Source organism: Pleurodeles waltl, chromosome 4_1, assembly GCF_031143425.1.
Source record: "Pleurodeles waltl isolate 20211129_DDA chromosome 4_1, aPleWal1.hap1.20221129, whole genome shotgun sequence".
Lineage (NCBI taxonomy): Eukaryota > Metazoa > Chordata > Amphibia > Caudata > Salamandridae > Pleurodeles > Pleurodeles waltl.
In genome coordinates, this window is record NC_090442.1 from 138,735,008 (window position 1) to 138,759,274 (window position 24,267).

At 49.1% G+C, this 24,267-nt stretch overlaps 1 protein-coding gene across 3 annotated transcripts in view; it reads right to left on the reverse strand.

Moving 5' to 3' along the window:
* Window positions 1-24,267, reverse strand: part of LOC138287471 (aldo-keto reductase family 1 member C1-like) — a 194,990-nt gene that overhangs the window by 5,155 nt on the left and 165,568 nt on the right. For all 3 annotated transcript variants that reach the window (XM_069227913.1, XM_069227911.1, XM_069227912.1), the window contains exon 8: window positions 4,844-5,009. In XM_069227913.1, coding sequence (XP_069084014.1) covers window positions 4,844-5,009 — 166 coding nt within the window. The remainder of the gene's footprint in view (window positions 1-4,843; window positions 5,010-24,267) is intronic.

A 24,267-nucleotide genomic window follows, 5' to 3' on the forward strand; every position in this document is an offset into this window, starting at 1 on the left:
TCTATAAGCATTTTTGCTTTTGGAAAAGGCCCCAATCACAGAATCAGGCCATTTCTAATTGCAGCAATGCGTTATCATATCTAAAATGAATAAATTACGATTCAGTAACGTTATCAAATCGCAATTTGAGATTTGTACATATGAGAAGGTATTTTTGCAGTCAGAATTGTGTCACAATTTGTGTTTAATGATTCAGTATTTGGAAGGGGCATGTCTTTAGGGCATCTCTTCCAAATACAGAATCACAGTGGTATGAATGAGTGTTTTGTCACCGAATTACAGTTGCAAAACATTAATTTTTTACCTAAATAGGGTGGGCGGTGTAATGTAATATCTTTATGTCTGTCACAGATAGAACAAACAAATAAAGACCCAAAACTCCCAGGGTGTGAGGGTCATTAGTTTTTTTTGTTTTTGTTTTTAAGAAATAAGGAAAAGTTTAAAAACTTTGTGGTCAGCTGCCAAAAGCAACGCGGCCAACCGACAAACTTTTTGCACTATGAAGTGAACCTCCATGACTGCAGGGCCACTGGGCCGGCTGTTATCTCTAAATTTGGTGATGGCGGTCCGTCACTTTGGTGGAGATAATGGCCTCCCCACCCTGAAGGACTGCACTCCATCTGCCAAACAATAAATCAGGCACTAGATTTCTACCAGTACCAGCGAGGCACCAATAATGAATTAGCATGTAACAGATCTCTCGTCCATTCCTGATCTGTAGCGCTTGTATACCTCTCTCTTAAGAATCGCAAAATAAGGCCCGGGTGCCCATGGAAACATGACAGAATTTGGGGCAAATGGCTGAGTCAACTGGGTTAAGGTTGTGAGGATAGTGGGAGATCGTACGTATCAACGGCTGTTATATTGTGAGCATTTTGATAAGAAGGTTAACAGTGATTGCTCTTCCTTTCCAGGGGCATGTTGGGGTGTATCTGTGTCACAATCTTGATATTTATGTTTTTGTATAAATTATACCAATAAAAATTGGTTTATCCAAAAATAAAAAGAATCGCAAAGTAGGTCTGCAGACCAGTCCCTTGAGCCATTGTTCTATTTGGTATGCAATATTTTTTATTGCATGGAACATTCACCATTGCATCAAACTTAAAAAGAGCTCTCAATCAAAAGTCAAAACTAATATCCCTTGACAATGCTTGAGTGCAAGGTAAATTATAAGCTAGCAACTCCAATAATATGTTACCCCTATAGTAGGCCCTAAAAATCCAATAGGGCAGGGTACAGTGTATTTGAAAAGTTGTACATGTACTTTTAGGTTTTACATGTCCTGGTAGAACAAAACTCTTAAATTTGTTTTTCCCTACTGCATGGCCTACCTCCCCTGTAGGATGTGATTGAGTTACCTTATTACATTTTACAAGAGGTAACCTTTGATTGGGAAATGGTAGAAATGTCACGTTTACACTGAAATGAATTGTAATTTGAAACACCCTCCCTGATGGTAAAGTCAGATTTTAACTGAAATTTCTGAAAATGCCACTTTTAGAAAGCTGGCATTCTCTTGTCCTACCCATTTGGTCCCTGTAGCCTGTTCCTTAGGCCCATGACTAGGTGTAATTGGCAGTTGGACTTTGTGTATTCCTCCCAGATAGTGTCACAAAAGAGGCACTGGGTGTTGGCAGGATGGCCATCCTGACTTAATGGGAGGGATGGGGCTGTCATTTACCACACTTGCTTTTCAAAGGCACCCCTCAACACTCACACAAAGAAAGTCACACTAGCCTTTTGTGACCCTTGCCCAGTGGAGCCAGGACAGGGAAGCAGGACATTTCAGACACCTCTGTGAGGGGAAAATTCTAGATGTTTCTTCCACAAGCACCAGGTTTAAAGCTAGGACTATCAGACCCACTCTTCAGTGTACTTATGTACCTATGGATACTACAGAGGAAGGAGTGTCCTACGGCCAAAGTACTGCCCTGCTGTCTGAGTAGGAAGACTGGGCCTGCTCCCTAAATCTCAGGCTACCTGTCTTGAGCTCAGGGACAAAGTAGCCTCCAGAGGTCTCCCAGCACTGCCCAGCTGACCTGTTACACTTGACCTGGCTGTACCTGCCTCAGTCCTGCTGGCCTCAGCTGGAGTGAGTTCCTGATCTACAAGAGGTACCTCCCAGGTCCTGGAACCTTGGTGTGGCTTCAGTTGAGCTCCTCCTAGAAGAAAAGGGAAAGTTATGGGCTCTTTGCGACAAAAAAGGTCTGTACGCACGAAGATCTTGCTGCCCGTGACGACCATAAAAGCGAAGCTCCGACTCTTCACGCTACATTGACCCCCAGCAACGAGCAGCAGCACAAGATTGCAATTTGTGCTACAGCATCGACAGCCTGCGGTGACCGGCAACGTGAAGCGCAAGCATTGACCCTCCGCAACGCCCAACAAGATCTTCTTGCTCCAGCGACGACCATCCGTGAAGCCTGGGATGCTCCTCACCCTACTTCTTTTCCTGCTCTTCGCAGCCGCCTTCACCGTGAACTGGACTCTTTGTGCCGGACTTTGAAAGGGTAACTTTTTGAATGGAACTAACCTGTATCTGGCTTGCTCTCCATAGCTGTAGGCCTGAACTTGTCACTTTCAGCCAGTCTTCCACGACCAGATAACTGCAAGTGGCACTTTGTGCTTATAGGCGCTATGCTTACCTTCAATCGTTAAAATGGCATATCTCTGGTTCTACTGTTTGAATTTTTGTTGTTTTGATGTAAAATAAAGAATTGCAGTTTACTCTATTTTTCTTAATTGGTGTGGGATATTTATTGTGTTGTCTTTTTACTTTATTACTCTTTGTGTGCTGCAATAATACTTTACACATTACCTCTTTGTACCTCTTTGTTCATTGACTGCGTTTGTGCCAAGTGACCAAAATGTTAAGCAAAGGTTAATTTTGTGACTTTTCTGGTTCTCCCTGACAAGGATTGTGGCTGTTGCTTTAGAAAGGCTCACCCTCTCAACCAGCAATCCATTTCCTCACAATCACCTTGTTTTGTTGAGTATAACAAGGAGTTGGAACATATTCCAATTTTCCAATATCACACCAAACCTATCAACAGAACAATCCTGACGAAGGAAGGATCTCTCATGTAATAGGCCTCTTGCATCAGTTTTGCAAATTATAGACCCCATCATTAGAAATATTTGTTTACTGGTCAATGGAATAAATGTGTCACAGAATCTTTACTCATCTGTCTGGAGGTAGTGACTGTTCTGTTAAGGTTGCTAAATCCTCCAACCTTGATAGAGAGATACATTTAAAGAACAAAATAATAATCTTTGTTGTGTTGCCAGATCATTGAAGGTTAAGGTATTTACTGAACTGTAACGTTTGGTTTTACAATACTGCTAAAAGTGTTGCATATTTTTGTATAGAGGACCAACTGACTAACTGTTCAGTTTGTGTAAATCATACCTAATTTGCAGACTTGTGTGACATGATAACTGGAGATGAAAGAGCTTTAATACTCCGTATTCTGAGAATGTTAAGTGAAGTAGCTAATCATTACATATGATTATTTTAGGCATCTTGAATTTATTTTGAACGACTATTCAACTGAATAGCAATATTGTATATTCTGTGCTTTAAATCTCGCAAAGAACAATTTTTATAAGTAAAACAGATATCTTATTTGATTTATAGATAGGATTTCTAGATTTGATTGTACTGTGTTGTATTCTGCCTAAACAACAAAAAATGAAATTCTGCCCAGTCATTTCAGCCCCATTCAATCTAGTGTGTCCAAGGGAATTGATCTCTCCTTCAGCCTATATTGATAAGCCCAAAAATTAGGCGTGATCTTTGACAGTAATGCAACATTAATTTTCTCTAAATAAATGGGGTCTCAAAGGAGCATTCCCCCAATCTACGTCTACTAAAAGGGGTTCTGCTGATACTCCACTGCTCTCAAAGAAACATCCTAATCCTTGTTGTTGTCATACTTGGTATATTGCAACAGTGTATAAAATGATCTCCTGGATATATCTCCTTCACAGCTCCACAGAGTGTGAAAACTATGCAGCTTGCTAGTTGTTCGGTCTGAAAAAAGCATGATTGCATCATACTGACCCTGAAAACCCACCATTTGCTCCCAGTTAAATACTAACCTTTGAAATACTTTGCCTTGTAGAACTCATTCATCAAACTATCTTACAAAACTGGCCCTCAATAACTGACCAGGATCCTCAGTCCTGATAATTATTGTTTAGATATAAGACCTATGGCAGTGGATTGCATCAGGTCTAAGGTGAATGAATGTGAAAATCCCAACCTCTAACTGGAAATTGGAAAATGAAGACTGCAAATCCATAAGATTAGTAAAAAAAAATCCCAGCCTTACATCACACTGTTTGGCTAATCATAGCTTCCATTGATTGCCCTCTCCAGCTGGATCCCCAAGTTCTCCTGGACTCCAAGACCCTGGACTGTTCCTCTTCTTCAAAGCTTTGTGATCATGTTGGATCCAGACAGCAGCTAGAATCTCCGACCACTGTTCATCCCTGCTGGACGATCAACCAGGTCACGACCAATGGATTCTCGCAAATGCTGTATTTTGCCGCTCACCACTCTCTCTTAAGCGTGCTATCCCAAAGTGCCCTGAAGCTACTGCAGGGAGGTTACTAGAACTTACCAAGCCTCTTGTAATAAAAATGAATGTCAATTATTCAAACATTTTTAATGAAAGACTGTTTATGGTTTTAGTTATAAAGATTCTTCATTCATTCATACAAGTTGCCAGTAATACACAATGGTTATTTTATGACTACCATGTAGCTGCTATGCTGCTAACCTTCCAGAATCACACACAATGGTCCACATTTCCCAAACCCACACTTTGTTTCTCACCTGGAGGTTTTGCTTAATGCGCTCTGCATTGAAGCTCTTAGCCAGGGCCACAATGCCCCTCTGGAGCTGGTGGCGCAAGGCGATCTGGGCTGGTGACTTATTGTATTTTTTTCCGATCTGCAAAAGTACAGGGTCTTCCAGGAGAACTGGAGAATTTTGATCAATCCTGCAAGAGAAAACGCAATAATCGATACCCACTTGCTGCAACAGACTGGTATGCATAGCGTCTTAAAAAACTTTAATATAACATGACTTGAGCAAGATCTATATCCGGTGTTAGGGGGCCAACAAAATGGTGCAAAGAAATCTAAAAGATTTCTGTGCGTCATTTTTTGCGTCATTTTTAACGCTTGCTCAGAGCAGGCGTTAAAAGGGGGCCTGCCATTGTTTTCAATGGGCCCTATGTACTGTTCAGGCTTAGCGCCAAACTTTTGGTGCTAACCCTGAATAGTACATCAATAGCATCAGAAATTCTGACACTATTTCCCCCTACTCTGTGCCATGGTGCACTGTATTTTAAATACGGCGCACCCATGGTGGGGGTAGGGGGGCACAAGGGGCCGAAAGGAAAGTGGAGCTACATGTAATGTAGCGCCACTTTTCTTAAATCTGGCCCAAAGATCCTTGCACAGGCCCTGCTGTGACAAAGCAAGCTTTGGAGTGAGAGACTGAGATCGGCCACAAACAACAGTGTCACCTAGCGAACAACATTGTATGTATGGTAAACTGAATCCACAATGTAGCAGTCCCTCCGAGTACAGTATCTCCTCTGGTAGGGTTTGTTTTTATGTGGTATCCATCTATTATAAACCTCCCAACACTAGCCCTTCTCGCCAACACAGAATACAGCCTCAACTTGCCTTAAAAATACACACTGAACGTGTGATGTTGCCATGAGCGGACAACTAAGAACAGAAGTCAACAGAACTTGAAGCAGTGCGTTCTTCTGACTGACAAACATTGAAAAGCTAAGGTGCCCTTGTACCAGGCATGGGAACTCATTTGCTAGTGTGATACATCTGAAATATGCAGGACCTCACCTCAAGGTGTGCTGTTATGCTTCATCTTGATGAACTACTGTGAGTGGCCCTGGCTGATCCCTGCCTTTGTTTTGCTTGTAGCTGTTTTTTTTCAAACAACCTTGTTAGGCCTTAGTCAAGAGTGTGGGCTACTGTAGTTTTGGAATCCTAGCGCCGGGACTCCAATAACATGCTACTTTAACAGCACTGGCCTATTCATGAATTGTCAAAATGGAAAACACACACACACAAACGCCAAGACAGACATCAGAATTCACACTGTGCAGAGGTAGGATCCAGTACCCTAGCTTCCAGCCATCTCCTTGCTACGCTTCTATCCCAGGATTGCCCCCTTCATTGCCTTTCTAGAATCACCCAGCACAAAACTGTACTTCTTTCAATGCATTTGTGGATCACCTTTCATTTCTAGCAAACTCCTGCCTTAGCACCTTTTTAAATCTTATTTTCCCCTCCCCTTAGTCCCCACTATCTCAATATAGTGAGCATAAAGGCCTCCCTGCTCTTGAGAAAACTCCTGGTATATTATTTGAATTGGATATGAAAACATTACTTTCATTGCTGTGGTCTCCTTGCTCCTGGCTTTGGAAAATGTTTACTCTGTGCTTCAAGATATCTGTAATTTTCGAATTCACAGTACTGCTGTTATACATTTTTGATGTTGTGCTTTAGATGTTACTGTTTCAAAATGTTGGCTTTTCAAAATGTCTGTTTGTCTTTTGCTTTGAAAAAGGGAAGACAAGTATCTTGCTTCAATCACATCTCTTAAAGAAACAGTTCATTCACCACTGACATGGAGCTGCCCAGCTCCATCTTCCAGAGAAGTGACTCTATCTCATCCCATGCCCACTTGATGACGCTCACTCTGCAGGGCGCTTTGTTGAAGCCAGGCTAGCGCAGCAGCAGTGCAAACACATGCAGACTCTAGAACTGCCTTTTTTGTACGATTAACATAGTTTGAGATGGGAGAGGCTTAAGGAGCACATACAGTCCAGAAGCCCCACTGTGCTATTGTCTCTGATGTACTCTGTTGTAACACCAGGTACATTTAACTGGTGGAATATTCTGCCACCTGTGTCCTCTAGATTATACAGCAGGACTCCTATTCCCTTGGGAACAGTTGGAGCTTGAAGAAGACATCTCTCAAACTGTGGAGAGAATTTTATTAGTAAGGACAACTTCTGAACCTACAAATTGGATCTACCTTTCATATTTCACAGTGGCAACAAGGATGGGAAAAATAGGCCTTTACAAGGGCACCTGTAATCTCAATGTGTTAGGGTGCTGTGCTTGACTTTAGAGATAGCGGGGGCTCCGACATGCTCGCGGGCTGAATACCCTCACTCAACATAGCCAGGTGGAGATGGTTAGAGCGGATCACCTGTGTCGTAGCCCCGTCACTCACTGAGTTTGATAATACTCACACGTCGTAGACAGACAGCCATGGTACAAAATCTAGAGTGTTGGGTCGTTGGTACTTTATTTTGATTATAGACAACTGGGAGCAACCATCTTCATTTGAGAGTGTTTTGTTTGGTTATTTGGGCTTGCCGTAGATGTTTTGGGCATAATCTGGGGCCATTTTGTGATCAATTGCGCATTCCGTTCATTTAAATATTAAGTTCAAGGAATCTTGATAAATATGTGGCTTGCTGGACACATAACCACCTATAAGGAAAGTTCTTCCCTGAATATTGTGCAGGATATACAACAAGAGAGATCATTTGGCAAAGTTTTATCTTTCAGGCAGGAATGATAGTAAAGTCAACTAGGTAGTATCAGAAGTGGACAGGGGAGTGACACTGGTGGCAGCATACACACAGTGCCTGAAGGAGACAAGAAGGTCCGTATGCCCAATTATTTGGTGGGAGATTACATAGATAAATAGTATTCTACTTACAAGGTGACCCTGAGGGTACACAAGATCCCAGTGGAGCACTTGGCGGAGGTGGGGTTAATGTGGAAATCTTTGCCTCCAGTGGGTAGCGACACCTTACTCACACTTGAAGTAGAGGGCCAAACCAGGTATACCCCTGTGAAAGCCATACATCACTAAGGGGGTCATTACGACCTTGGCGGGCGGCTACTGCCGCCCGCCAATCGGTAACCGCCGTGCGGCCGCCAATGCGGCCGCACCCCCGTGGCCCCCATTATGACATCCCCGCTGGGCCCGCGGGCGCAAACCAAGTTTGCGCTTGCCGGCCCAGCGGGGATGAGGCCGCAACATAGGAGCCGGCTCCTAATGGAGCCGGCGGTGTTGCAGCCGTGCGACGGGTGCAGTAGCTGTCTATGCAGACAGTGAAAAGCTGGCCGGGGCCCTGTTAGGGGGCCCCTGCACTGCCCATGCCAGTGGCATGGTCAGTGCAGGGGCCCCCAGGGGCCCCAGGACACCCCTTACCGCCAGCCTCTTCCTGGCGGTGCAAACCGCCAGAAACAGGCTGGCGGCAGGGGTGTCATAATCCCCAGGGAAGCGCTGCTTGCAGCGCTGCCCTGGCGGATTATCACCGCCGGGGCTAAAACGGTGGGAAACTGCCGGCCCCGGCAGTGCGACCGCGGCGCTACCACCGCGGTCGTAATAAGGGCCTCCGTACCGCCAGCCTGTTGGCGGTACGGACGCTACATTACCCCTGGCGGTCTCTGACCGCCAGGGTCGTAATGACCACCTAAATTTGGGCAGAACCTGAGAAGTACTGACAGGGGTTCTGGGATAGCCAGAAGCTCCCCAATCAGTCTTAGGTGGATTTCTTGGATTAGTCCAGCAAGGGACTGAAGGGCTGGGTGCGGGAAAGCAAGGTTAATATTTATAATGGGCTGTACAACTTGATTCTCAGGGACCACATGTTCAATATTTGTTTTACAGAGCTGTGCCAGCACCTAGTGGAGATCAAGATGACTGACGAGGTGGACTTCTGGGCCAGTACCAGAGTGTCCTAAAAGACATCCGGAAGGGACTCCCAAAAGGGTGGTCAAGGGTCCCACCAGAAGAAAGCAGGGTGAGATGAACTTAAAGGAATTCTCAAAAGACCCCCAATATAATTCCGAAGCGAACAGCTGTAACCAGTCCAAATCTGAGCCAAAGAAAAAAGTGTTCTTTGACAAATAGGGAGGTTTGTCCCCAGTGTAGAGAGCTACAAGAATAGGGACGCCAAGGGAGACACCATGTGCCGAGGAGGGCATAGTCCCCCACCAGTGGGCAGATCCCTGGGTTGGCAAGTGTAGCACTTGAGCAGGAAGTGGTCCCAGTTAGCAGTAGGGACAGAGGTTACCCTGGTGTCCCTGAGGGATATGGAGATAGTGACCACAAGCCCATATGCCGGCAAATACCTCTAAGTATAGGTAGTGGGTCACCATCAGTAGGCTCTGAGGGCCATAATAGCCGGCATCACTACTGTGAGATGTCAGCTGGTGTCCTTAGAGCAGGTTCTCCCTAACACCTTCCACCAAGCTATAGTTGCAGACAACTGCAAAAGTCACTTATCGGTGACTCTGGTTTCCCTTGAGTGGGGGTGTCTCAGGAGCTCTAAAGGTCTCTGTGAGCCCTGCCGTGCCTATAGGTAGAGCACACTATCTGGAAAGAGTTGGAGTCAGGTCACACTTGGAGATGGGGAGGGTTGCCTAAACTGGTCTGTATGAGCACAAGGTTCATGGCTGCCCAGGCAGCTGTCAAGAAGGGTAAGGAAAGGTGTGTGGTAAACCAGCACCTGAAGTTCCCATGGTACATGTTGATGGGGCACCTGAGGTGGATGCGCTTGAGCCTACCAGGGAGGACATTGCACCAGTGGGAGACCTGCCTGAGCTGGCTGGTTGTCAAATTGAGGGTAGGCCCACCGGGGAAGAATTTTGCCAAGCACAAAAGGAGTGTCCCACTCTAGAGAGCTTGAGGGAGCAAGCTAAGGCCCAGGCAGCAGGTACCTCTGGAGATCACCTTATCTATTGGGAGAATGACCTCCTATTCAGTGAGCCTAAGGTTCCTGGATCTGGGATAGCCAATGTGCTGGCGGTCCCTCAGTGTTACAGGACCTTCCTATTGGGGTTGGCTCATGATATCTCCCTAGCAGGACATTTGGAGCAAGAAGGGATCTTCAACATACTTGTCCCCCACTTCTATTGGCAATAAGTGAATCTGGCCTCTAGTGTATTCTTTAGGTCCCACCTGCCAGGCCAGAGGGGGATCAGGGAAAAAGTTCAAGGCTCTCCTGAGGCCCTTACTGGTTGTTGGTACTCCCTTTAAGAGGCTTGGCGTCAACATTGTTGGTCCCTTGGACCCCAAGCCAGCTTTAAGCAACAGGTTCATCCTGGTTTTAGAGAACCATACCACTTGGAACCAGGAGGTGTACATTGAATCTATGTAGAATGAGTGTGGAGTGACTTACAAGTTCTACACACCCTATCACCTCCAAACCAACAAGCTTGTGAAGGGATTGAACTAGACCCTGAAAGGCATGATAATGGGCATACTTGAGCCAATGAGGCATAAGTGGACCGTCCTCCTGCCCTACCTACTACTTGCCTACAGAGATGTGCCACAGAAGAGGATTGGCTTAGCCCATTGAGGTCCCCTATGGCCACTCTTTTAGGGGACTTTTCAGCCTTATGATAGAGGGGTGGGACCAAACTTCCAGGAAACCCCCTCAGAGTGTGGTCAGCTAAGTGCTGGCATTCTGAAACCAGTTGCAGCTCTTTGGGGAAAAGACGAAGGATAATCTTGAGGCAGTCAGGAAGTGATGAATCTCTGGTAGGACCAGAAGGTCACTCTGGTAGAGTTTCAGCCTGCCCAAAAGGTGTGGGTATGGAGCCTGTGGAGCCCAGACATCTCCAGGATTGCTGGGCAGGCCCATACAAGATGAAGGAGTGAAACGGGGATTCCACCTACCTAGTGGATCTCAAGCCTCCTAGAAACCCCTTGAGGGTGCTCCAAACAAACCACCTCAAACCCCACTCTGGGAGGTCTGAAGTCAACATGCTCCTGGTGGCATTTGAAGGGGTGGAAGAGGAAAGGGAACCTCTCCCTGACCTCCTGTCAACCCAAGATTAATGTGAGTCAGTAGAGGGTGTTAAACTCTGCCATAGTCTGATCCCAGAGCAGCAGAGTGAATGTCACCAATTATTGGGGCAGTTCGCCTCTCTGTTCTCCCTCACCCTTGGACTAACACATTTGAGTACCCATGGCATAGATACTTAGGACAGTATGCTTGGCAAAAACAAAATTTACAGGCTGTCAGATAAGGTGAGGGCCAGTATCAAGGAGGAGGTCTCCAAGATGCTGGCATTAGGGATGACTGAGCCCTCAAACAGTCCGTGGTCCAGCCCTGTGGTGCTGGTCCCCAAGACTGCCCCACTGGGCACCACCACAGAACTGAGGTTCGGTGTGGAGTGCCGAGGACTCAATTCAGTCACTAAGATTGACGCACACCTCATTCCCAAAGCTGATGTGTTGATAGACAGGCTGGGCACTGTCAAGTTTCTCAGTACTTCTGATCTCACATCAGGGTACTGGCATATTGTTCTGGCCAAGAGGGCAAAAGAGAGTCTTGCATTCTCAACCCCAGAGGCCCATTTCCACTTTAGGGTGATGCCCTTTGGCTTAAAGAATGTCCCTGCTACCTTTCAGAGGTTGGTAAACAGGGTCCCAGCTGGGAAGGAGGCATTGTATGCCACCTATCTAGACCACATAGCTGTATTCAGCCCCAGCTGGGAGGAACACCTGTACTATCTCCAGGAGGTGCATCAGGCCCTGCAACAGGTCGGCCTGACTATCAAGGCACATAGGGAGTGAAGAGAAGGTGCATACCCTCCAGGCCAAGATTGAGACTGACCTAGCATGGCAACTCCCTAAAACACAGACTGGTGTGAGGGCCTTCCTGGGCCTCACAGGATACTACATGAGGTTTGTTTATGGATATGTCAGCAGTGTTGCCCCCATGACAAGGCTGACTTCTAAGAGGCAGCCCAGAAGGGGAAATTGGACAGAGGCCTGCCAGAAAGCCATTGACGCCCTCAAAGGAAGCCATGTGTACAGCACCTGTACTCAGGGGCCCTGAGTTTTCTTAGGATTCTATTGGGCAGACAGACGCTTCAAAACATGGCATAGTGGCTGTCTTAGCACAGTTAAATGAGGAGGGCCTAGACCAACCTGTAGCCTTCATTAGTAGGAGGTTACTTCCCCAGGAACAGAGGAGTAGAGCTATTGAAAAGAAGGCCTTTGCTGTGGTCTGGGCACTGAAGCAGCTGTACCAATTTGGGACTTACTTCCAGGTAGATTTAGACAGAGCACAGGCTCCTCAGATGCCTCACGCAAATGAGGAGTGAAAATCCCAAACTGTTGAGGTGGCAAATCTCCCTACATGCAATGGACTTTACGGTGGAATACTGTCCTGGTTTAGACAACGTCAATGCTGGTGGTGATACCAAACGTAGGCATTTTGATAGAAGGGGTAAAATTGGTATATAGTAAAATTATTTTATCACCAAGATGATAAAGAATATGGCCCTCATTATGACATTGGCGGTAAATCCCGCTTACTGCCACAGTGACGGGCACCAGCATACCGCCGTAGTGGCAAATATCCGTTTGCAATATTATGACACACACACCAATCCGACAGAATAAAGCCAAATACACAAATCTGCCAGCCTAAAGGTCAGTGGTAAACTGTCGGTCCCAACACCTATACCGTTACGCCAACAGAACAACGCCCACCCCATTATGACCCACAAATCACCACGGCGGACATTCAATGGCAGTAACCCATTGGCGTTACATACCACCGCGCTCAGAATGGACACCCACATACAAAACAACACTACATTGGCCAATAGCAAAAACACACACCTGACACTCATACACACACCCATCCACAGCACAATAAAACACACAACCACATCACCCACAACCTTTTACAAACAACAATTACTGCCAGGAGATTGACAAGAACAGCACAGAGACAACTAGACACACACACCACATACACCCATACATCCCTCACACACCCCACATCACACACCCACCATATTACTCAATACACTGTCACCAACACCAACACACACCACACAACACCCATGTCCCCACAAAGGCACCCCCATTTCACTGATGAGGAGTTAAGGGTCATGGTGGAGGAAATAGTCAGGGTAGAACCACAGCTGTTTGGAGCACAGGTACAGCAGATATCCATTGCCAGGAAGATGGAGCTATGGCGGAGAAACGTGGACAGGGTGAACGCCATGAGACAGCATCCAAGAACAAGGGACGACATCAGGAAGAGGTGGAACGACCTACGGGGGAAGGTACGTTCCATAGCAGCAAGGCACCAGCTCGCTATACAGAGGACTGGAGGTGGACCCCCAGCTCCTCACACACAGCTCACAGCATGGGAGGAGCAAGTCTTGGCGATACTGCATCCTGAGGGACTCGCTGGAGTAGCCAGAGGACTGGAGGACTGGACACTGGTAAGTCAACATTTATCACTTATCACCCCCCATACCTGCATGCCATCACACCCCCTCACCCTCACTCCCATCACTCCACTCCATCCCACACACTGTACCTACACATATGATTAACCCCAGTACTTAGCCCTGCATGCCATACCAATGCATGGACAGCCCTCCCAGCCCTGCATGGACACCAATCACTTAAGCATGCACAGCATAGGGAAACTAACAATCACACAATACATCACCCTACATAAACAAAGGTGGAAGGGCAGCAGCAATGATAGAGGGGAAGCCAGGGATGTACAATATGTCACAAACGTGAAGCATAATACATCACTTACATCCCTACAGGTGCCCCAGCCAATGTCAGCGGAGAGGAGGTGCCACGACTATCCAGTACCCCAACAGAAGATGCTCCCAGTGATGACAGTAACTCTGGACTTCAGGATCTGGACCAACAACCTGGCCCATCAGGGACCATTGGGCAGTTGGTCACCCAAGCCCACTCACAGTCCACCACAGAGCCTCCCCCATCAGTATCCAACACCACAGCACCCACCCAGCATACCCACACCTCTGTCCCCAGGACACATCAATCAGCAGTGTGCCCACCTGTACAGGGACCCCAGTCCACACCTCATACCCAAGACAGTGAGGGACCTGGGGTCAGTGGCAGTGGGTATACCGTTCAGGGGATAGAGGCACAGGCCAACAGGGATACTAGGAGGACCGCTGTGCGACAGGAGGAGGACAGGCCCAGGGAACCGACTCTTCAGGAGGCACTAACTGAGATCCTGGGAGCCTACCAACATTCCCAGGACAAGATGGGCCAGATCCTTGACAACGTGGAGGAGAACAGGCGGCTGCAGGAGGAACAGTATCAAGGGATCAGGGAGGACATCAACACCACCTTGATCTCCATAGCAGGGGTGCTGGCAGATATGGCCAACATCATGAAGGAAGCAATAGCACAGCAGCTGGCCCCTACCACTAGCCAGTCCATTGACCAGCCCACCACTTCCTCTGCAGCTAGTGGGCAGGAGGCCCGCCACAGGACCCACAGCCCACCAGCACCCTTCCCCCTGCAGAAGGTGAACCACCTCGCAAACGCCCCCTGCAACCCAGACAGAAAAGAGAGACACCTGCCAAGACCACTGCCAGGAAATGAGACTCTCCTGATTGTCCCCCTTGTGTCCCACCCTGTCACCTTGTCCACTTTGAGCTGCCTTTGCTCCCCTTCCTATGGCCTCTTGGACACTGCACCTGTGCTACAAATAGACTGGAACAATGCCCTGGACTTTCCTCCATAGCACTTCACTCAATTTCATAGCACTACAATAAGCACCCTGGAACACAACTTGACTACTAGTATTTTATGTGTTGAAAATGTGTATTAATGGAAACAGTCACATCTAGTGCAAATGATCTGAACACTGTGAGAGCATAGAAAGAATGACCTGTAGCTGTCTGCAGTCATCACATCAGTACACAGTTGTGATCTCACCAACATCTGTAAAATGACAAGCCATAGGTGACAGTAAGTTGGGATGCAATAGACGTTAATGCCATCATGCTACAACCACACAGAAAACATCAATAGTCAGAGGAATGGTCAGTTGCACTGTCTCACCTGTGTGTCTCTGGAAGTATTGACGGATAACTGATGTTCTGTTGTCCTTATCCTCATCCTCTGCCTCCTCATCCTCACTGTCCTCAGGGTCCACTGCTGCCACAGGGGCATGTAGAGTATCCTCCACTTGCAGAAAAGGCACATACCGTCTGAGGGCCAGGTTGTGCCACATGTAGCATGCCACTACTATCTGGCAGACCTTCCTGGGTCAGTAGCACAGGGATCCACCTGTCAGATGGAGGCACCTGAACCTGGCCTTCAGGAGCCCGAAGATCCTCTCGATTATCCCTCTGGTTCACTTATGTGCTTCATTATAACGTTCCTCAGCCCCTGTCCTGGCATTCCTCGCAGGGGTCAGCAGCCACGATAGGTTGGGTTGCCAGAGTCACCTGCAAGTATTGAGGGACAACATTTAGCCTCACACAATGATTTGGGGATGACACCTGAAGGCATACACTAACATACAGTGGGTGGGGACCATGGCTCACCTATTAGCCTCACCCTGTGCCTCTGTAGTTGGGCCATCACATTTGGGATGCTACTATTCCTCAGAACAAAGGTATCATGCACTGACCCAGGATACTTAGCATTGACATGGGAGATATACTGGTCCGCCAGGCACACCATTTGCACATTCAGTGAGTGGAAACTCTTCCAATGCCGGAACACCTGTTCATTCTGGCCGGGGGAATAACGCAATATATGTCCCATCAATTGCCCGACAATATTGGTGAGATGTCCCATTGCATATAATCCGGCCTTCACAGTGGCCAGATCTTCCACCTGGGGGAAAGCTATGTAGCTGCACATCTGTTTCCCAAGGGCAAACAAAACCCTTGCCAGCACAATTGAGAACACTGGCTGTGACATTCCTGCTGCCAAGCCCACTGTCACTTGGAAAGAACCAGTTGCCAGGAAATGGAGCACTGATAGCACTTTCACAAGAGGGGGGATCCCAGTCGGATGACGGATAGCAGATATCAGGTCAGGCTCCAATTGGCACACAGCTCTGTGACTGTGGCCCTGTCCAGTCTATAGGTGAGCATAATGTGCCTGTCCTCCAGTGTAGCCAAGTCCACGAGGGGTCTGTATATGGGGGTATGTCTCCTCCTCCTATTTATCCACAGTGGTAGGTATCTAAGGGACACAAGAGTGAGTAGGCTGTCACAATTTGAACAACGGAACCACCACCTCAGTGTAGATAGTGCATTTATGTGATGGGACAGTGGAAATGGCGAGGTATGTGCTAATCTAGGCTGTGACGCAGTTAAGGTTTATATGACTGTTGTCTCCCACCATGAAATGGGGACCTCTTGTCCTGTATGTAGGGATAGGTGGAAGTGAGGTTACTCCGCCAACGTTGTGTGTCGTGGCAGAAAGCAGTCTTGCACCGCCGTGCAATTCCTCAGTGGACAATATGGGGCTCTATGGAGTACAGTGGCCAATGGGGATCTGCGCCGGCGTTGATGGTGTACACCGTCACAGACGTGACCGCCATTTTCTATCTGATTCCTCACTTGTTTCCTGACCTTCAACAGGAGAACACCTACACTTCGTGTGCTGCTGTGACCTGTGTCTGGAACCTACCATGGCCCGTGTGACCGAGGAAAGGGCCCCTGCCTTCACTTTGGAGGAGTTGAAGCGTTTGGTGGATGGAGTCCTAGCCCAGTACGGACTGCTGTATGGGCCTCCAGGCCAACAGGTGAGTACACCTTGGGCACGATGCATGTGGGAAGGATGCATGGAGATGTGTGTGCGAGCATCGTGTCATCGGGGGGAATGTCTTGTGGTGGTGTACATGTTGTGCGCCGGCCGAAGTGTGTGCCAATGGTGACGGAAACGGGATTGGTGGACCATATGTGTGACAGGCTGGATTGTATGCGTAATGGTGTCCTCCTGTCTGTATTACCTCTGCAGGTCAGCGCCCATCAAAAGAAGGGATTATGGCGTGCCATCGCCAAGGACATGTGTTAGACTTTTCATCCTTGGCGTGGTCTCCCTTAACTTTTTGCGTCTGTTCCCCAGGTTGTTGATGTGTGCTGGACTCTGATTTTACTGTTACTCTGGGCACCTTTACCACTGCTAACCAGTGCTAAAGTGCAAGTACTCCTTTACAAAATGTGTATGTAGTTGGCTTATCCATGATTGGCATATTTGATTTACTAGTAAGTCCCTAGTAAAGTGCACTGGAGGTGCCAGGGCCTGTACATCAAATGCTACTAGTGGGCCTGCAGCACTGGTTGTGCCACCCACATAAGTAGCACTGTAAACATGTCTCAGACCTGCCATTGCAGTGTCTGTGTGTGCAGTTTTAACTGTAAATTCGACTTGGCAAGTGTACCCACTTGCCAGGCCTAAACCCTCCCTTTTCTTACATGTAAGGCACCCCTAAGGTAGGCCCTAGGTAGCCCCAAGGGCAGGGTGCAGTGTATGGTTAAGGTATGGTTAAGGTAGGACATATAGGGGGTGATTCCAAGTTTTGCTGGCGGCGGGCGCCGCCAGCCAAACGGGAACCGCCAGAATACCGCTGCGCGGTCATAAGACCGCCGCGGTTATTCTGAGTTTCCCGCTGGGCGGGCGGGCGACCGCCAGAAGGCCGCCCGCCCGCCCAGCGGGAAACCCCTTCCCACGAGGATGCCGGCTCCGAATGGAGCCGGCGGAGTGGGAAGGGTGCGACGGGTGCAGTTGCATCCGTCGCGATTTTCAGTGTCTGCTATGCAGACACTGAAAATCTTAGTGGGGCCCTGTTAGGGTGCCCCATGACACCCGTTACCGCCAGCCAGGTTGACCGCCAGAACCAGGCTGGTGGTAAGGGGGTCGGAATCCCCATGGCGGCGCTGCCTGCAGCGCTGCCATGGAGGATTCCCCAGGGCAGCGGGAAACCGGCGGGACACCGCCGGTTTCCCGTTTCTGACCGCGGCTGTACCGCCGCGGTCAGAATGCCCATGGATGCACCGCCAGCCTGTTGGCGGTGCATCCGCGGTCCACGGCCCTGGCGGTCCATGACGCCAGGGTTGGAATGACCGCCATAGTAATGTGTTTTATATGTCCTGACAGTGAAATATTGCTAAATTCGTTTTTCACTGTTGCAAGGCCTGTCCCTCTCATAGGTTAACATGGGGCTACCTTTAAATCTGATTAAAGTGTAGATTCCCTTTGGGAGCGGATGGACATGTGGAGTTTGGTGTCTCTGAGCGCACAATTTAAAAATACATCTTTTAGTAAAGTTGATTTTGAGATTGTATGTTTGAAAATTCCACTTTTAGAAAGTGAGCATTTTCTTGCTTATACCATTTCTGTGACTCTGCCTGTTTGTGGATTCCCTGTCTGGGTCAGTTTGACAGTTGTGCTGGTTGCACCTCACAGTAGACAGTGACACAAAGGGAGCTGGGGTGTAGCCTGCATATCCTGATGAGCCATCTGTGCTAGGTGGGAGGGTAGGAGTGGTCAATCACACATGAAAGGGCTGTGCCTGCGCTCACACAATGCAGTCTCCAACCCCCTGGTGAGTGTTTGGGGCCTGGCCTGGGCAAGGCAGGATTTCACATTCAAAAGAGACTTCACTTTGAAGTAGGCCTACTTCAAAGGAGAAATTGGGTGTAAGAAGGGCACCCAAAACCACAGAATTTAGGAACACTTCTGGAAACCTCTGCTTGGAGAAGAGCTGAAGAGCTGAGAAAGAGCTGCCCTGCCTGTGACTGTGCTTTGTGGAGCTGTCCTGCAGTTCTGCTTCTGCCAGAGTAAGAGGGCAAAGACTGGACTTTGTGTACCTTCCATCTTGAGAAGAAATCTCCAAGGGCTTGATTTAGAGCTTGCCTTCTGTCGTTTGAAGTCTCAGGGACAGCAGAGACTGCTCCCTTACCAGCACCTGGACTCTCTGCTGAGACTCCTACCCTGACAAGTGGTGCCCTATCCAGTCCCTGGGCCCTTGAAAGGAAAAGCTGGTAAAAGCTGGAAAAAACCCAAAGGAAATCGACTTTGGCCGCTGCTGAATCTGGTGACGCCGCCTGCAACCGACTCCGTGATCTTCGCTGGAACGTGACGACCTTCACAGGCCCAACACCACTGCACACCCGCCGAAGCCTGCGACTCCGTGGAAGTCGCCGCACCAGGTCGTGACCAATGCCGCTCGAAGTGCACGAATTCAACGTTTCGCACGGACGCCGCAATCCCCTACTTCGCGCATCAGCTTGTTTTCACTCTTCACAAAGGTACTGTACCTGGGGGTCCGTGTGACTCTGTGGCCAGCGCTGCTGGTGTTGGATTGTTGGGAACAACTCAGTCACGACGCCGTGTTAACACCTCATCAAAGCATTTTGTGTTTCTAAGCGCTATTTTTGAATTTATTCTTTACAAATTCATAACTTGACTTGTTTATGTTGGATTTTTGTCGTTTTGGTCTTGTTTTGTTTAGATAAATATTTCCTATTTTTCTAAACTGTTGTTGTGTCATTTTGTAGTGTTTTCATTAAGTTACCGTGTGTGTTGGCACAAATACTTTAAACCTAGCACTCTGAAATTAAGCCTACTGCTCTGCCAAGCTACCAAGGGGGTAGGCAGGGGTTAGCTGAGGGTGATTCTCTTTTACCCTGACTAGAGTGAGGGTCCTTGCTTGAACAGGGGGTAACCTAACAACGTGCGGACCCTGGAGGTCTATGGCAGATGGAGCATCCACTATCAGAAACGGTGGGAGGACCTGAGACACTGGGCATGGAAGACTGAGGAGGCCCAGCTGAGGATGGCCTCCCAACGAGGAAGGGGTGCCCGTCGGAACCTGACCCCCCTGATGGCCTGCATACTGGCGGTGGCCTCCCCAGAGCTGGATGGGCGCTTGAGGGCATCACAGCAGCCACAAGGGGGTGAGTACAATGGGCATTACTACAATAATTGGCAGGTGGCATGGGATCCGGGTGGTGGGTGTGACTTAGTGAGTGTCCCTGAGGCCAGGCCAGACATTACAGCATGATCCAGCTCAAGGGTAATGGGTGTATGGCAAATGCAGGAAACCTAGCTTGTTAGCAGTCCATGTCAGTCAGGGCTCTGAGGGTACCAGGAGGGGTGCAGTTGGCTGTGTGTTGCCCTCATCATGGAGTCGCATCTAGCCAAATCAATGCTAGTGCAAGGCATAGCGCTCAAGCCTGATCCCTGTGTGTGACGGTGCTCTATATGCCAACTGTAGTGTTGGTGCAGTACCCAGTGTTACTTTTTTCTCTCCCCCTCCTTTTTCTTCTGTCATCCTGTCCATGTGTGCATTAGCATCATCTGGCGGAGGAGCAGGGGCACCAGCGACAGAGGGAGCTGCATCCCACAGGACCCTGGATGCAGAGTCCACCGACGCCGAGGAAACCAATAGAACGGAGGACGAGGGGAGCACTACGGCGGAGACAGCAGGCGACAACACAGATTCAGATACCTCCTCCGACAGAAGCTCCCTGGTGGTGGTGGACACCTCTGTGACCATCCCAGCTGCAGGTACAGCCTCCACCCCCGTACCAGCACCGCACTCCCAGTAGCCCCTCAGCGAGTTACCTGTGCCCGTTCACCAAGGAGGTTGGGCATCTCCTTCACCCAAGGCACCTCAGGCCCTGCCCCAGTGAGCCCTGCTGCCCTGAGTGAGGAGGCTATTGACCTCCTGAGATCCATCTCTGTAGGGCAGTCAACCATTGTGAATGCCATCCAGGGGCTGGCATCCCAGATGCAGCAATGCAATGCATTCCTGGAGGGCATCCAAGGTGGATTGGTGGCCCAACAGAGATCGATTCAGGCTCTGGCCTCCTCTCTGATGGCAGCCATTGTCCCTGTTCCTACCATCCCCCCTCCAACTACCACTTCCCAGTCCCAGTCTCCTCAACCCCAACCCATCCCATGCACACATACAGACAAGCATGCACACCAGACAACACACAAGAGTGGCACAGTCAAACACAGGCACCACACTTCATCCCACAAGCACTCACGCAAACACCAGACAGTTGCAGACACAACCGCATCCACTGCCTCCACTGTCTCCTCCTCTACCTCCCTCACAGTCTCGTCCACACTCACACCTGCATGTACTGCATCAAAATCCACCACAAGCATCACCACACCAAGCAGCACACACACCTCACTAGCAGACACCTCCACTACATCCATGCACATTTCCCCTGTGTCCTCTCCCACCCTGTCTGTACCCCCCTCCTAAAGGACACAAACTCAAGCACTCGCACACCCACCAGCCATCCACCTCACATCAGCACACTGCCCATGCACCTGCACCTAAGTCTAGCAGACATACACCTCCAACAACCACTCCCTCAACCTCTACTCCCGTCCCTCCTCCCTCATCCCGCCCCACCGTCCCTAAGAAGCTTTTCCTTGCCCAACTTGACCTCTTCCTTTCCCCTCCCCCAGTCCTGCCCATAAGAGCAGGGTCCCAATGACCCAGCCCAGCACCTCAGTCAAACAGTCCACGCAGAGAGTGGTGGCACCACCTAGTCATGGTGGCAAGTCAAGGAAGGATCTCACTCCACCAGCCAGGAAGGTTAAGGATCCCGCACCTCCTGCTATAAAGGGGAAAGAGCCTGCACCTCCTGCCATGAAGGAGAAGAAGCCCTCAACCCCTGCCAGGAAGGGTAGAGATCCAACGCCTCCTGCCATCAAGAGGAAGAAGCCCTCGACTCCAGCGGAGGGTGTCAGGGTGACACCACCACTGGTCACGGGGCCCCTACCGCCAGCTGAGGAAGTGCATTCCTCACCTCCAGCAGAGGCTGCCCAGGAGGCACCTCCACCTGCCAACACTGTGCAGCCCTCACCTGCAGCACAGGCTGCCCAGGAGGCACCACCACCTGCCAACACAGTTTACCCTCACCTCCAGCGGAGGCTGTCAGGGTGACACCACCACTGCCACCACCAGTGGTCACGATGCCCTCACCGCCAGCTGAGGAAGTGCATCCCTCACCTCCAGCTGAGGCTGACCAGGAGGCACCTTCACCTGCTGACACTGGGCTGCCCTCACCTCCAGATGACACGGTGCAGCCATCACCACCAGCGGTAGCCAACTAGGCCACCCTCCAGGGACTACTGTACAAGGGGCCCCCTCCAGGAGCAGTGGGCATGTTCCCCACCTGAGAAACTGTGGCCTTGCACTCCCCAGTAAAGAGAAATGGGCATGGAGCCCCCTCCAGAACCAGTGGGAAAGTCACCCAACTGAGCGACTGTGGACTTCCACTCCCCAGCACGGAGAAATGGGCATGGAACCCCCTCCAGAACCAGTGGGAAAGTCACCCACCTCAGAGACTGTGGCCTTGCACTCCCCAGCAAAGAGAAATGGGCATGGAGCCCCCTACAGAACCAGTGGGCTTGTTCCCATATTCGGCTGAGGTGCCCCCCACCCCATCCCCCTGAGGTGCCTGCCCACTTGCAAACTGATGCCCCTGCAGAGTTCTATCCGGATGAAGGGAGGATTCGAGTTGGGCCTTGGACTGTGCCCTGTGGCCATGTGGACCCTAAGTAAAATGGACTGGGCATTGGCCCTTTGTGTACATTTGTACATATCTGTTCGTACAGTTGGTTCATTTGGTATCTGTTTATATCAATACATTCTCATTACTGCATCCTTGTTGTCCTTGAATTATTCTGCCATGTATTGTGTGCCATTGTTTTTTGTCTGCAGCTGGTTGTGTGTATGGTGTGTGCTTGCTGTGTGTCGTGTATGTGTGTGTCACTCTCATTTTCCTCCCTCCCTCCCTTGTGTACTAGGCGGCTGTACTCACCGTCATCGTCTTCATCGGCGTTGGTGTTCCAAGTGGAGCATGGTATAGATGAGCATCGGGACTGCAAGTCTTTCTGATACTGATCTACGTCATGCGACGGTGAGTACAGGTAGACAGGTAGACTAGGACCAAACACATGGGTTTTCAGCTTTCTTCAAAAGGTGCTCTTAATACCAACTGAGGAAGTAGACACAATCTTTGTTTTTCCCTTGACTTCTTTCATGGATACGGTTGTCTCTTGAATAACAGCAGCAACTGATTAAAAACGGAGGTCTAGCTACTCATGCGAACTCATCTTCTAATTCAACTTTCAGTTCTTTTTTCAAACAGGTTTAAGACATTATTTTCAGGCAGGTTGCCTCTTTTGCTATGGCCTTGCATCTCATAATTCAGGTCTAGGTCATCAAATCCCAATTACCCTGGTGGATTTAAGTTGTAGTTGAGTGGGGTCCATCTCGCCATATCAGTGAAACCTCTCTTTAAAAGATATCATAGAGATGGGATCCTTCCTACGAAACATAAGGAGCACCTTGATGTAGGAAAATAGCCACTTTCTAGCATGGTTACCCCTACTTTTTGGCCTGTCAGTGTGTTTGACTGTGTCCACTGGGATCCTGCTAACCAGGACCTTAGTGGTTATGCTCTTTTCTGTAAATTTTGGTAACTGTACCTTTTTCTTCCACCATTTGGCATACTGGTCCCCCCATGTAAGTCCCTAGTGTATGGTACCAAGGTACCCAGGGCATCTCTATGGGCTGCTGCAGTTATTTCACTACAAGTCTCTGCACCAGGTCACTGTAAGTCACTCCTATGGTAGGCCCTCTCAGCCCAGGGGACAGGGTGCAGGTACCTGTGTGTGAGGGGACTCCTGCACTAGCAGAGGTGCCCCATGAACTCAGCTCCATTCTTTTGGACTTCGAGTGTGGGACGCCATTTTATGCGTGTAATGGACAGAGGTCACTACCTATATCCACCTACATAATGGTAACTCCGAACCTGGACATGTTTGGTATCAAACATGTCGGAATCATACCCCAATACTGTTGCAAATATTGGAAGTAGGATTCCATGCACTCTGGGGGCTCCTTAGAGGACCCTCAGCATTGCTACCATCAGTCTTACAGGGCTTTGGAAGCAGCCCAAGCTGCTTCCACCCCTCAGACAGGTTTCTGCACTCCTGCTGCTTGATCTATTCAAGCCAAGGAAGACAGAACAAAGGATTTCCTTTGGGAGAGGGAGGTAACATTTCCCTTTGGAAATAGGTGTTACTAGCTTGGAAGGGGTAGCCTCCCCAACCCAATGGTATGCTTTGAAGGTCACATTTGGTGCCCTCCGTGCATAAACTAGTCCACACCGATTCAGGAACCCCCAATCACTGCTCTGGCATAAAACTGGACAATTAAAAGGGGAGTGACCACTCCCATGTCCATCACCACACCAGGGGTGGTTCTCAGAGCTCCTCCAGATGGTCTCTGGGTTCTGCCATCTTTTTCCCAAGGTTGGCAGGTGACGCCAGAGCCCCCTCCTGATACGTGCTTAACTGGCTAGGTGACCAATCATCCTTTCAGG